General features: G+C 41.8%; 1 protein-coding gene across 4 annotated transcripts in view; it reads right to left on the bottom strand.

The window, feature by feature from the left end:
* The window catches only part of LOC122412889 (E3 ubiquitin-protein ligase Rnf220-like), a 111826-nt gene extending 100967 nt beyond the window's left edge, over window positions 1–10859 (bottom strand). For 2 of the 4 annotated variants that reach the window (XM_043422858.1, XM_043422859.1), the window contains exons 1-3: window positions 9947–10859; window positions 8787–8900; window positions 7170–7677 (exon numbers count right to left, since the gene is read on the bottom strand). In XM_043422858.1, the coding sequence (XP_043278793.1) occupies window positions 7170–7677; window positions 8787–8900; window positions 9947–9970 (646 nt within the window). In that variant the 5' untranslated portion in view covers window positions 9971–10859. The remainder of the gene's footprint in view (window positions 1–7169; window positions 7678–8786; window positions 8901–9946) is intronic. The other 2 variants (XM_043422857.1, XM_043422860.1) reach the window with 2 other exon arrangements.
* Window positions 10860–12348: the final 1489 nt, after the last annotated feature.

The following is a 12348-nucleotide window of genomic DNA, read 5'->3' as shown; positions in this document are numbered from 1 at the left end:
TAACGAGTCGAACGTGCGGTATGCAGAATCGAATTCTGTACTAGTGACGCGTGTTTCCTGTGTAGAGAATTATTATTCGCGGATCAACGAGCCGGCTAATTCCCTCCTCTCATGTTTGAATGCAATTATCAATCGTTGGATAACCATAACAAGGGATGTGTGAACGAATATACGTCCCTTTCTGCCATGCCTTTTAATGTAACATATGCATGGCCCGATATAAATATGTGCGTCTATATATAGCGATAGAGCGAATAATGTGTTCACTATGTGGGAAATTATATGATGCACTTTGTCGGTTTCGTGTGATAACCATACAACTGCGAAGCGCGCGAGCAAACAGACGCGCGGGGGAGGAAGAAAAAGAGCGTGCCGTGTATATAGCCAAGTCATCGACTTGCGATATAAATATTCAATCGTTTCGTATGATTCTTCGATCGATCCTCATTCATATATTTTCGAAATATATTGTATAGACGATGAAAGCATCATCGTCGAATTTCCGGCGCGTTAAATAATTCTAGTCCCGTGACATAGAAGACTTTTTTCGTCGGCGTTGCGCAACTTGCCGACGTCAACGATCGTTGAAATAGCAAATCAATTGATCGTTGGCCGGAAAATCTTCACTTTGTGCATGATATTTATTTTTGAGTCTCTCTAATAAATGAGAACTTTCGCTCGCGTTGAGATAAAATTTTCGTGACGTCGTCGTTACAATTAGACGACGCGCATCATTCGTAATGCGAGTTTCGTATTACTCCCTACTATCTCTCGTTATTAGTAATTAACGTACTTGTCTGTTTTCAATATTTATTGAAAATTGCGAGAAACGCGCGACTCGCGCGTAGAATCTTCGCAACTTGATTTTTCCAGTATACATTTTCCACGCGTGAGATTTTTTCGTTTCGCGCATGAGAAAACATGCGAAATTTCATGCACGCTGCATGATTATCATTGAAAAATCGTTGAGAAAATCCCGTTAATTAAGATGAGCCAAGCCTCTATTCACCGCGCGGCAGGTAAGAGCAGAAGCATATTATATTCCAATATTACACAACAATTTACACAACTACCCGAATCACGCTGTCAATAGAAATCTTTCCTTTTTTTTTATCGATACGCGCGCCTATGTAAATACGTGTACTTTCATCGTTAGAGGGATGAAAAGTTTTTGCCAATCCGGGCTATCGAGCTAATCGCCATTGTTCCTTTCACGCATCACTGCTCCGTGAATCCGCGGATTCTCTTTTTTTTGCCAACTTTTCCATTCGCGAAAATATTTTTTATAGCCGAGCATAGGTATATATAGAACGACTGCTGAATATTCCTCGTGTCGTTGTTCATAACGTACGAATCTCAAAATATCAATTGGTACGAAATTTTTTTTTGTACGCGCAGGACTACGATAATATATGAGTAGATCCATTGGATTTCGGCCAATTTCTCGGGAGGGGTCTTTCGATTTTGCTCAAACTTGGGTACTTTGAAGTACCTTAAAAACTATCCCCAAACAAACCCAAATTTCAACTCTCCAAGTGCTCAAGTTCACGAGAACGAGCCTTATAAATATCAAAAAATGACCATTTTTTGCCTCTTTTTAAGATGATGCTTCACAAAAACTTTACGTTCAAGTCAAATTATACTGGTTCCATTTCCTTTAGTATACCATCTAGCTTATAGAAAAACGTGGTCCAGTCGTCCAGATCAAGAGGCCTCTCATTGTGATCACGTTAAAAGAATTGAAAATTTCAATAAAATGACTATTTCCAAATTGATGCTACAGGCATCAATTTGTAGCTTAATTGACTTCTAATACCATGAAACAAATTAAAAACAAATTTTTTCCACTAATTCTGAGTGTGTAAAAGAGGTGTACAAGGTTTTATTTAAATCCATCTAACCAATTTTTATTTATAAAATAAAATAAAAAAAAAAACCTAAAATTCCAACTTTCACACTGTTCATAGCCCCTCAAGTGGTCTTACACACCTTCATCCTTGCACCGTTGTTGTTTATCATACAAAAAAATGAGGAGATCGTAACGAACCTTTTAATATTTCATATAAGCTCAATTCAAACTGTATTATACACGATTGAAAAAAGATTAAGTTTCACATGATGAAAAAAAGAAAGTATTAAACCAAGTCCAAAAATGAAATTCATAAAAATTGAAAGCTGGTTGAACGCAATTGAATAAAGGTTTTTTGAATGAGCTGAAAATATATTTTTCGTTAAAAATGATATTTTTAAATACGAAAATTCATATGGAAAGGCTTTGTATAGCATATGATTCTATTTTAAAAAATGTACTGCTGTTTGTATGATAAATATGTATTCGAATCAATACGACTGTACTGAAAACTTCGTAAAACAGCCTCAAAAAAAAATTAGAAACACTGCATCATACATTTTTCAATATCAAAGCACTCGGAGTTGTGTGATCTTCGGCAGGCTGTAAAGAGTGATGGAAGTTTGGGATGAAAGAAACTCCTCGAAGCGGATCGTTCTAGATATAAAGAACTACTCTTACCTAAATTTTTGTGAACATCGGAGTTGATAGAAATCCGTGGTGCACGGTCAAAGTTAACGATTTTTCGTAAAATTTCGAAAAAGACCAACTTTGGAATGATATCTCTCTAGCAATGATATCTCTTCTTCACGCAATCCAAATTTTCGGCATGACTCGCTTGGAAGGTATAAAAAACGAAAAAAAATGAGCCGTATTAGAAAAGTCAATTAAGCTAGAAAGAAGCCTGTAGCATCAATTTTAAAATGGTCATTTTATTGAAATTTTTAATTCATTTAACGTGATCACAATGAAAGACCTCTTGATCTGGAAGACTGGACCACGTTTTTCTATAATCTAGATGGTATACTAAAGGAAATGGAATCAGTATAATTTGACTTGAACGTACATTTTTTGTGAAGCATCATCTTAAAAAGAGGCAAAAAATGGTCATTTTTTGATATTTATAAGGCTCGTTCTCGTGAACTTGAGCACTTGGAGAGTTGAAATTTGGGTTTGTTTGGGGATAGTTTTTAAGGTACTTCAAAGTACCCAAGTTTGAGCAAAATCGAAAGACCCCTCCCGAGAAATTGGCCGAAATCCAATGGATCTATCAATTCCGAATGACAAAATTTTTAAACGGTACCGGGGGGGCGCGCATCGCTCGCTAGTATATTTACTCCGAGGATAGATTTTTTCAAAATTCTCACGCCAAAAGGGTGTAAAGATGAAAAAATTGTCAAAATCTTCTTGCACTGATCGGAGCAAAATTAGCATCGGATAATTCTCACGTCGTCTAAAAATACTCATTTTATGGTGAAAAAGTAAAAGCAAAAAAATGTTAGCGTGGTCGATTTTAGAAAGGTTATTGATAAAAAATCTTGTGTAGACGATTGTAACGTTTGTGCATGGGAATAAATGAGGTGGGGGCGGTGAACGTTTGAAGAAAATTAGCGAGTGAACGCGGGGCGTGCACGTACATCTCCCCGGCACGTAGCTCATATACTTATTGAAGCGAAGTACAATGCTCCATATGCATGTATGCGGAAGCCACGTGTGTGCGCATATACGAAACGGAGTATTCGTACAGTAACATCGGGATTCTGGAACATGGCGGAACGCATTTTCGCGGGAGGAGAAATCACACCGGTCGCACGAAATGTACGCGGCGCGTATCTGTCATGCGGTAGAAAAGCAGTTAGCCTCATTTGTATTCTTAGGGGTGTGAAAGCTCGTCGGAGGAGAGCAGGGCCCCTCGAGTCTACCTTTCTCCCTTCAACCCTGTCCCCCCCCCCCCTCTCTCCTATCTATTTCTCTCATCCCCTCGATTCACATCCTCGATTTTCCATCGCACGTCGTACGAATTATTCGGTAATCAAATTTTCTTGGGCCACGTCCCCGTGTCTTTCCGGCTGTGCGCCATTGCTCCCTTGACTTCTCTATTTTACGAGAGATTCGTGTGACCGGCGGACGAGCCCGGGAGGACGAGATCTTCGATGCTCTCCGCATTCGTTAAAATATTATCAAGAGTTTCGAGCAGGGGGAAACGAGCGAAAAGAGGAAATGGCAAAAAAAATTTTTTTTAATAAAAAACACGACTCCCAGATTCGCGCGAGCTTTTGAATTTCCCTCTCCTACTCACCCGAATCATTGATTCTTCGCTTTTCGTTTTTCGAGTCTCTTTTATACGTATGTTTCGAATCGACGCATCCCAAAAGTATTTATCACCAACTTTCCGGATGTTCAAACCCGCTCTCGCGATAATGATGAGATTTTTGTTTTTGGTCGAAATTGACGAAATACATACATACATGTCAAGCGTCCATGGCACTTTTCGAACCATTCCGCATCGCGGATCCCTGCGCACACTTTTGTCATAAAAAAAAAAAGAAGAATCCCTAGAGGGACACAATGTTTGCGATATACAATCGCTTTTGCAGGAAAGCTCGTTCCGTCATGCTGGATTTTTACGTTATTCCGTGGGTGTGTGTGTGTTTTTTTTTTTTTTTTATTTTTTTTTTTTTTATAGCTTCATAAACACAGTACACGGATATTACATCGGATGTTATGCGAAACTACGAATCTTGTCCGCTTCTCTTTCTCTCTCCCATTCGCTCCATGTATATATACGTACACTAAATACGCATGTGTATATCAATGAGAGAGAGAGAGAGAGAGAGAGAGGGCAACAACGAAACGTATGGACCAGAACTGCTGGGATTTCGATCTCGCATTGCTCATATTTGATCCGTACCTATACACGTGTACAATTCAGAATCGCATTTTCTCCTTCCCGCTCTCTCGGTCCCTCAATTTTCACGTGTTTTCGCCGCCACGAGTGTATAGGTATTGATACGCGCCCATACATATTTTTATATGTACATACGCGCGGGGATACGTATATAAAATCATAAAGGCAAGAATAAAATTCAACTCCCTTCTCTCTACGAGATTGGATAACACCATTTTATATGCACGTATCATCCGCGCGCAGCCTCCGCATTGCATACACGTACGAACGAGAATGCACATCCATCCAAAATAGCCCGAAATTTTTTAATACTCCAATGGCTCTTTAATCCGCCAAAATAGGCCATTTGAACCGAAGAAAAAATATACAATTTATCGTAGGTCAAACTATATACTCGATACCGCGAGGCTGCATGCTTTTTCTTTCTTTTATCGTTCCATTTATTCGGCCCTGTCGGCGCGCGGGGAAAAAACCGTTCAATATTTCGAGAGAAATCAAGTTAATACTATATATCATAAATCGTATCACGAATGCGTTTATTCGCGCTAATCCCCCGTGTATTATGCTAAAAAAAAAACAAAAAATGTTCTGTTTCTCAACCAAACCCCGAGAGATTCGCGATTATACTTAACGACAAATATAAACTCGAGAGACATTGCATGCTTCGGGAATAAACGTGCTACGATCAAGAATTTCAAAATCGACAAAATCAATAATAATTGGCAATAATACATTTTTGTCCTGCTATTGAATCTATGTGCGCGAGCACCTTGGAGATACTATATATACGTATATAGACACACGGATATTACTCGAGTACTTATACCCAAACAATTTTTATTATATACCCTCGTTTCGTCGTCTAAGCTCGCGCGGAGGGAAAAAAGTGCGGAGAGGCCCGGTACGATCGACGGTCCGTCTTTGACAGAGATTCGCGGTAGCGGCGGCGGCACGTCGTATAGCCCCGCGTACGACGCGCATGAAACTTTTATATCCTCTTGAAGTCGAAAGTAAAGCGCTTTGTAACTGTCGAAGCTTTACAACGCTTAATAGGCCAGAGGAGGAGAAAAAAAAGGTGTAAAAAAGACGCAGAGTATAGCCTGCCTTCTCGCGAAGCTATATATACCTACCTCGCTTGCTCGCGCTATACACATGCACCGCGGCGTCATTGGAGTCTCGGAAAAACAACAATAAATGTTCTTTCTTAAAAAAGGAATTCTTTACTTTTTAAAACGACGAAGGTTATGTGACTCGTTAGCGGCGGGAGGTTGAAAAAAAAGAGGAGGAGGAGAGGCGAACGAGAAGCAGGGTGTGTAGTAGGCCTATAGGGTTGCGCGGAGACAATTAATTCAACGTGTGTGTTTTACGCTTGAAATATCAACCAAGAACTGGAGGCGCGTGGGGCGAGAATAGGGGAATTTCTGGTCTTTCGTATACGCATGGTCGGTAGGTAGGAGGGCAATTAGTACGTTTGATAACGAGACGCGAGTGCGAACGCGCATCGATGAGATTCGCAGATGCGGAATGTCATACACCGGTCAAAGGACGGACAGCGTCGTTCGCTGCTTCCAACCGCTCTGATGATCGCGCGGAATAGTCCGAACACACGAATACACATATATCTTTCAACGATATAAATATATGCGCGTCAATATAGAATTTAGTCGACTGACCGCGCTCGGGACAAAAGAGCACGGAGCGGTGTCGTCCCCTTCGGGGAGAGAGAGAGAGAGAGAGAGAGAGAGCAAGAGAGATGAAGAAGAGACGACTGCTGCTGGACGACGGAATAACAAAACAAATGGAAAAAAAAAAAAAAAAAAAAAATCACAAAGCAGATCCTTTTTACACTCTCGCAATCAAACGAGAATTAGTGTTCTTCTCAGGCTGCTTTTTCGCAAGAGCAACGCTCTCTTCTCCCACCGCTTCTCTTATATGACTTCTGGAGGGAAAGCAACATAGAGTGGAAAAACAAAAAAAAAAACAAAGATTCTTTTCCCGTTGCACAGTCCCACCAACAAACGCGCTTGTTGGCGTTATGGTGCGACCACGAAATTTCTCAAACGTTGTCCCGAGAGATGATAAATAACGGGGGGGGAAATTGGACAAAAGAAATAGCGTCGGTGTAATTAGGAGAAGAGCTAAAGAGATGCGGTACGAGCCGAGAATAACGCTACAAAAAAGAAAAAGGGTAGACAAAGGGCGGTACGGCCGCGAATATGTAATATAATAATCGAAAACGAGTCGGCTACTACCATGTTGTTGTATATATTACTACTACTACTACTAGCGAGTTTCGGTAATCGGAGCAGCCTCGACAATTCCTACAACGATCGGAATTGTGCTGCGGTAAAAATGCAGGTGAAAAAGCAAGCAGGATGCGAGATGATAAAGCGAATCGGTATGTATACTCACGTCTGTACGGTCGTCCCTCTTCAGGCGTCGATCTTTCGGTATTTTCGGATCCGGGTGTGGCGTTGGTATCGCGATCTTCCTCCTCAGGCGTTGGACCACGATTATTTCCAAGGGACGTTACGGAGCCCGGATTATTGTTGACGGTGGGTGAACGACTCGCGGATCCAGCGGGACTTTGCGGTGCGATTTCTTGATTATTCGAAGCGGACAATCCCGTGCCACCGATGCCACCGGAAGAAGGCAACGAGGGTGAGAACATATTCGACATACCGGACAAGGAGCCGATACTGGCCAATCCCGAAGATACGCTCGTCCCACCGGTTTCGACCTTGAGGCACTTGCTCGGTGGGGCGAACGCCGACGGTCCCAACGGCCTGAACGCGCTGAACGGCAATCGCGGATCCACGGGATGTAAAAAATGATGAGGAAGATGTAACATGTGATGAAGTCCGTAGCCGAGCGAAGCCGCTGTGCTGAATGGCACTTGAAGATCCTTCGCGTCTGATACCTTCGTGTTTTCGGTATCAGTCAATTTTACCCCGCGAATCCATGTAACAAACGAAATTTCGCAGGAGAAGGGTTGGGAATCAGGTTGGGAAGATAAATCGGACATTTTCAAATTAACAACGTCAAGAGACTCCCTGCGAAAGCAGGCTTGTACTATAATACATCAACGAAATTGTGAATTTCGATATTGGCGATCGGTCGATCAACGCTCCGCTCGATTAAACGCGATTAAAAAATTGAAACTGATCAAGTAGGAATTCAAGAGAAAAACTCTCCGAGTTTTTTGTTTTAATTGCTGCTGCTTGATGAAATATATGTCATTTCGCATGTTAACCACTCGCTCAACGTGTTAAATTCATTGAAATAAATCTCTTTTTCATATAAATAAAGGAGGATCGAGACTTTAATTATACGCGCGATGTCATCGCGCGGTCATCGCTGCGGACAAAGTTTTCTCGGGGAGGAAAATGTGCGTTGTATTTTATCATAAAATTGCGTATGCCTCAAGGGCGGATGAGGGGCGGTGTCGGTTATATACGCGATCGATTCGATTATTCATTTATTCGACGCGTATACTTGGTCGTGCAAGCGATAGAATCGTCCGAATCGTCCGAATCGTCCAAGGTGAGCCAAGCTGCGGCGAATCATCACAGATTCCGTGGATCGCGAACGCGCAAAGACGCTTGTCACAACTCGGCGTTCGAATCCTCTACTTTTTAGGGAATACGTCGTCCGGCAATCGCGCATCGGTTTCTCACAACTTTTGTTAAGAACAACATAGCCAATGAGAATTGAAACATTACGCCGCGAAACGTTTGTTGTCATTTCTCGCGCATTTTACATATTATTGTGAAAATATCGATTGTTCGGCTTGCGGGGTCTCCGATGCGCATCATCTTGTTTTATATTATTATATGTGAAGAATTCGTGGTTTCTTTCTGGTAATTTGCTTTCTGGGTACAAGGCTTGGGAGCGCATTGTAATTTGAGCTTGATTTGAAATGCGCGTACATATACGTTTGCCGGCACAACGACGGGGCATAACGAGGTGAAAATAGGTGAAAATATATAGGCATGCGGTAGAAGGATTTAGGCATCAAGGTCCACTAACTTGTGGATTGAAGGGTCTCTGCATTCTCAGAGCGTCGGGGAGTCCCCCGGCCTGGGAGAAAACAACCAGGGACGGTGGCGGGAGGTGATTCGGCACGTACGTCGAATTGTCCATCTAAAACAGACCGTCGATTTCCTCTTTGCAGCTCACAATCTCACCCCGCTAAAATCGTCAATCGGATCGATCCGAGTGCTCGATGCGCCGCGCGCGACATATTCGATATAATACAGTACTCGTATCATATCCGACCAAACGGTTAATCGCCCGCGGCTCTGGTTCTCGCGCCTATATCCTCATCGTACAATCCACAATCATTTTTCTCTCTTATACGGATCATTTATTCCATATAAATTGCCTTATTTCCTTATTATTTCCCGTTTCAAAACTCGAATCCCGCTTCTTCCGCGGGATTCCACCCGACTTTCAAACGAATTTTTTTTCTCATCCGAGACAATACGCCTTTATACAAACAAGAATGCAAACGCGAGATAATAATCGTTCGATTCCATCGAATCATCATAAATATAGCCCCCGGTTAAAGGATTTTTTTCTTTCATGACGCTTGAGCAGTTTCCTCCCTCATCCAAGTAGGTACCTATATACTTGTTTCTTTCAATATTCTGCGATTCGCGATATTCTTTATGATACACTCTACTCATCATCGCTCGACTTGTCCAAAAGACCAAAAGATTACTCGAACGCGCTAATCCGCATAACGAATTTCCAAATTCCAAAAATTTATAGTTTTGCTTGACGTTTATCATTAATATGAGGTGAGGTATATATTATTATGATTTTACAACGAATCTCACGCCTAAACGCATAAACGTTGATATCGACCATTCAATGTTTTTCAAACGAATCGTTACAAACATATTTTTCTTTGAAAAATCATTAGATTCACCGAGAAGCTGGTCACTTTTTTTTCCCCTTATCATCGCAACTCCCGTAAATTAATAACCCCCTCCCCAATTCGTTATTGCGATAAATTCAATAATATTTCAATAATATTTGTTTTCATCACAAAATCATAGGTATTTTTTTCACAACTTTTTTCAATTTACCGTCACGAATAATAAATTATCGCGGGATGAACCAGAGACGCGTTTCAGCCGGAACGGAATAACGCAAAGAATTTTGAGAATGAAGAATGTAATTACAGTGGGACCGCTGTCTTTCCACATGCTGCTTCCAAGATCTTGGAATGCGCGTTGCTCGGGGAAAAATAAAAATAAACGAAGAAACGAACAATCCCGTCACGTTCACAAAGTCTTTCAGTCAAATATTATTAATAACAAATCCCATTGAGCGTAAATGTAAAGAGTCTCGCATCTCGCGATGCAGTGGGGCAACTAATTCCAAAACAGTCAAATGTCACACTGAACGCACATACGCACGCACGCACGCACGCACGCGCGCACGAACGCACGCACGCACGCACACAGACGGCACACACGTGTAATTTTGTCACGTATAAGAAATAAAAAACTTGTCGGTGGTAAAATATCGTTCGAAAATATCCCGCGCAGATTCGTACCCAACCTTGCGTGCGACTCGACGGCCACTCGACGAAAATCACGCGCGAATTATAAACGGCATAGACGTCGGGGCGAAGCTTTCGCAGCAGTTTTCTCCGATTATGAAAATAAAACGACGAAACGACGTTGTTTCAACGAACCAACGGATAAGCGAGAATAACAATATTTTTATTCAACGACACAGCGGTTCTGTGACAATAAGGATCGAGAGTGGTAAACATCGCGATGAATGAATTCTTGAAGAACGTGCGTTAATACGACGGAGCAGGGCGCGAGAGCGCTTCGAACATAAACCTAACCTCAACTGTGATGTTTGACAGTGTGAGTAAATTTTTAACTCGATGCGCGATTATAACCTCGAAAAAACATGCCGGGACATAGAGAAAAATTAAAGGTTAGGTTCGCCCAAAGTTTATTCGTAATGTATGCGATTGTGAGAAGAACGTGAGATTGTGTGCGTTTGGCTAGTGATAAGAGCGGGCTGCCAAGAGGAAACCGCCGGCCCAGGTTCGAGCTACCTCGTGGGACATGCGAGTGCAGACTGATTCGAGCGTGCGTTTAGGCAAGGCTACTTACCCACAACGTTCCCACCGGCCGTCAACGGCGGCTTCGTAGCGGCGGTTATTTTTTTTTTTTTTTTTTTCCTTCTTCCTGTTATCCCCGTGACGAAGGTGGTGGTGGTGGCGTGACGCTGGCGGCGGTGATGATTGTGGTGGTGGTGGTGGTGGTGGTGGTGGTGGTGGTGGTGGCGGTGGAGGCGGACCCCGCGCGACCTCCTGGTGAATATACTTGCGCGCGTGTTTTACACCGCCATAACCCGGCGCCACTGTACAACGTCAGCGTCGATCGTCAGCTGGTTTTGCGATATTCTATCTCTCTCTCTCTCTCTCTCTCTCTCTCTCTCTCTCTTTTATACATTCATGCCTGCTTGCGCACTCCTCCGCCAACGCTCCTTCTCCGCCTCGTTCGCCTCGTTGCTCGTTGCTGCGAATATGCGCGGCCGATTACATTTCACGCATATTATCCAGCGCGCATGCGGACGCGTTTACACCTATCTATAACGCCTCAATTAAACTATTCATTTTAGCAGCTCTTGATGCTCTCAACAATAACAATATTCACCTTTTCTTTCTTTTAATGCCACTTTTGAAATTTTTCACACTCCGTGTATCGTGTATCATCACAATATTATTTCTTCGAACAAACTTACATTTTTTAAATCGAAGCGCAGATTCATTTCTATCATTGCGAATAAACATTTTTACGAATAATGACTCGCATTTTTACGAACGGTTCAAATATATCATATAATTACGTTACAACATATATTTCATGTTCACACGCGCACCAAACGCGATTTCAAACGCTTTTTTCTTTATCTCCGAGATCGTGGTGGAGCGCTATATATATTGCAGTTAGAAAAAATCTTACTTTGGAAATCTTTTACGATTTTCTGTTCGAAAATATTCATTCTTCAATAATCGAAATAATGGGAGCGGTATTATTAACTTGCAAAATTAAATATTCATCATTTTTCGACTTAACAAAACTACGTACGATAGCGCAATCTTGTGACATTCTGTTGTAGTACATGATAACATTTATGAACATATCGGCAGTCGGTAAGGTAAGTTCCAGTATGAACAACAGTGCGCATGGTGCTATATATATATATAAATTTGTGCGCGCTTACCACCACCCCCTTCTATCAAGCCGATAATACCCTCGGGCCCTCTCAACCTCGCCAACGTGTTGTTGCCAACGTACAACCGTACAACATATATAGGTTGAATTCCAGAACAAAAGGTCCATAATAACCACTGTATGTTTCTCATATTCGTATTCATATTTTATCGATGCATGATAATGCATCTGACCGTCGCTCTCGAAAAAGTATTATACCCGCACGCTAAACCAAAAAAGTCATACAGTTTATTATTTTATCAACTTCAATTTTTAATTGATTGAAATGAAATTCGAGGAGACTTTAAACTTTGCTCGGATTATAAAATGATACCTAAACT

This window comes from Venturia canescens, chromosome 7 (genome assembly GCF_019457755.1).
Source record: "Venturia canescens isolate UGA chromosome 7, ASM1945775v1, whole genome shotgun sequence".
Classification (NCBI taxonomy): domain Eukaryota; kingdom Metazoa; phylum Arthropoda; class Insecta; order Hymenoptera; family Ichneumonidae; genus Venturia; species Venturia canescens.
This window is presented reverse-complemented; position numbering and strand designations above follow the sequence as displayed.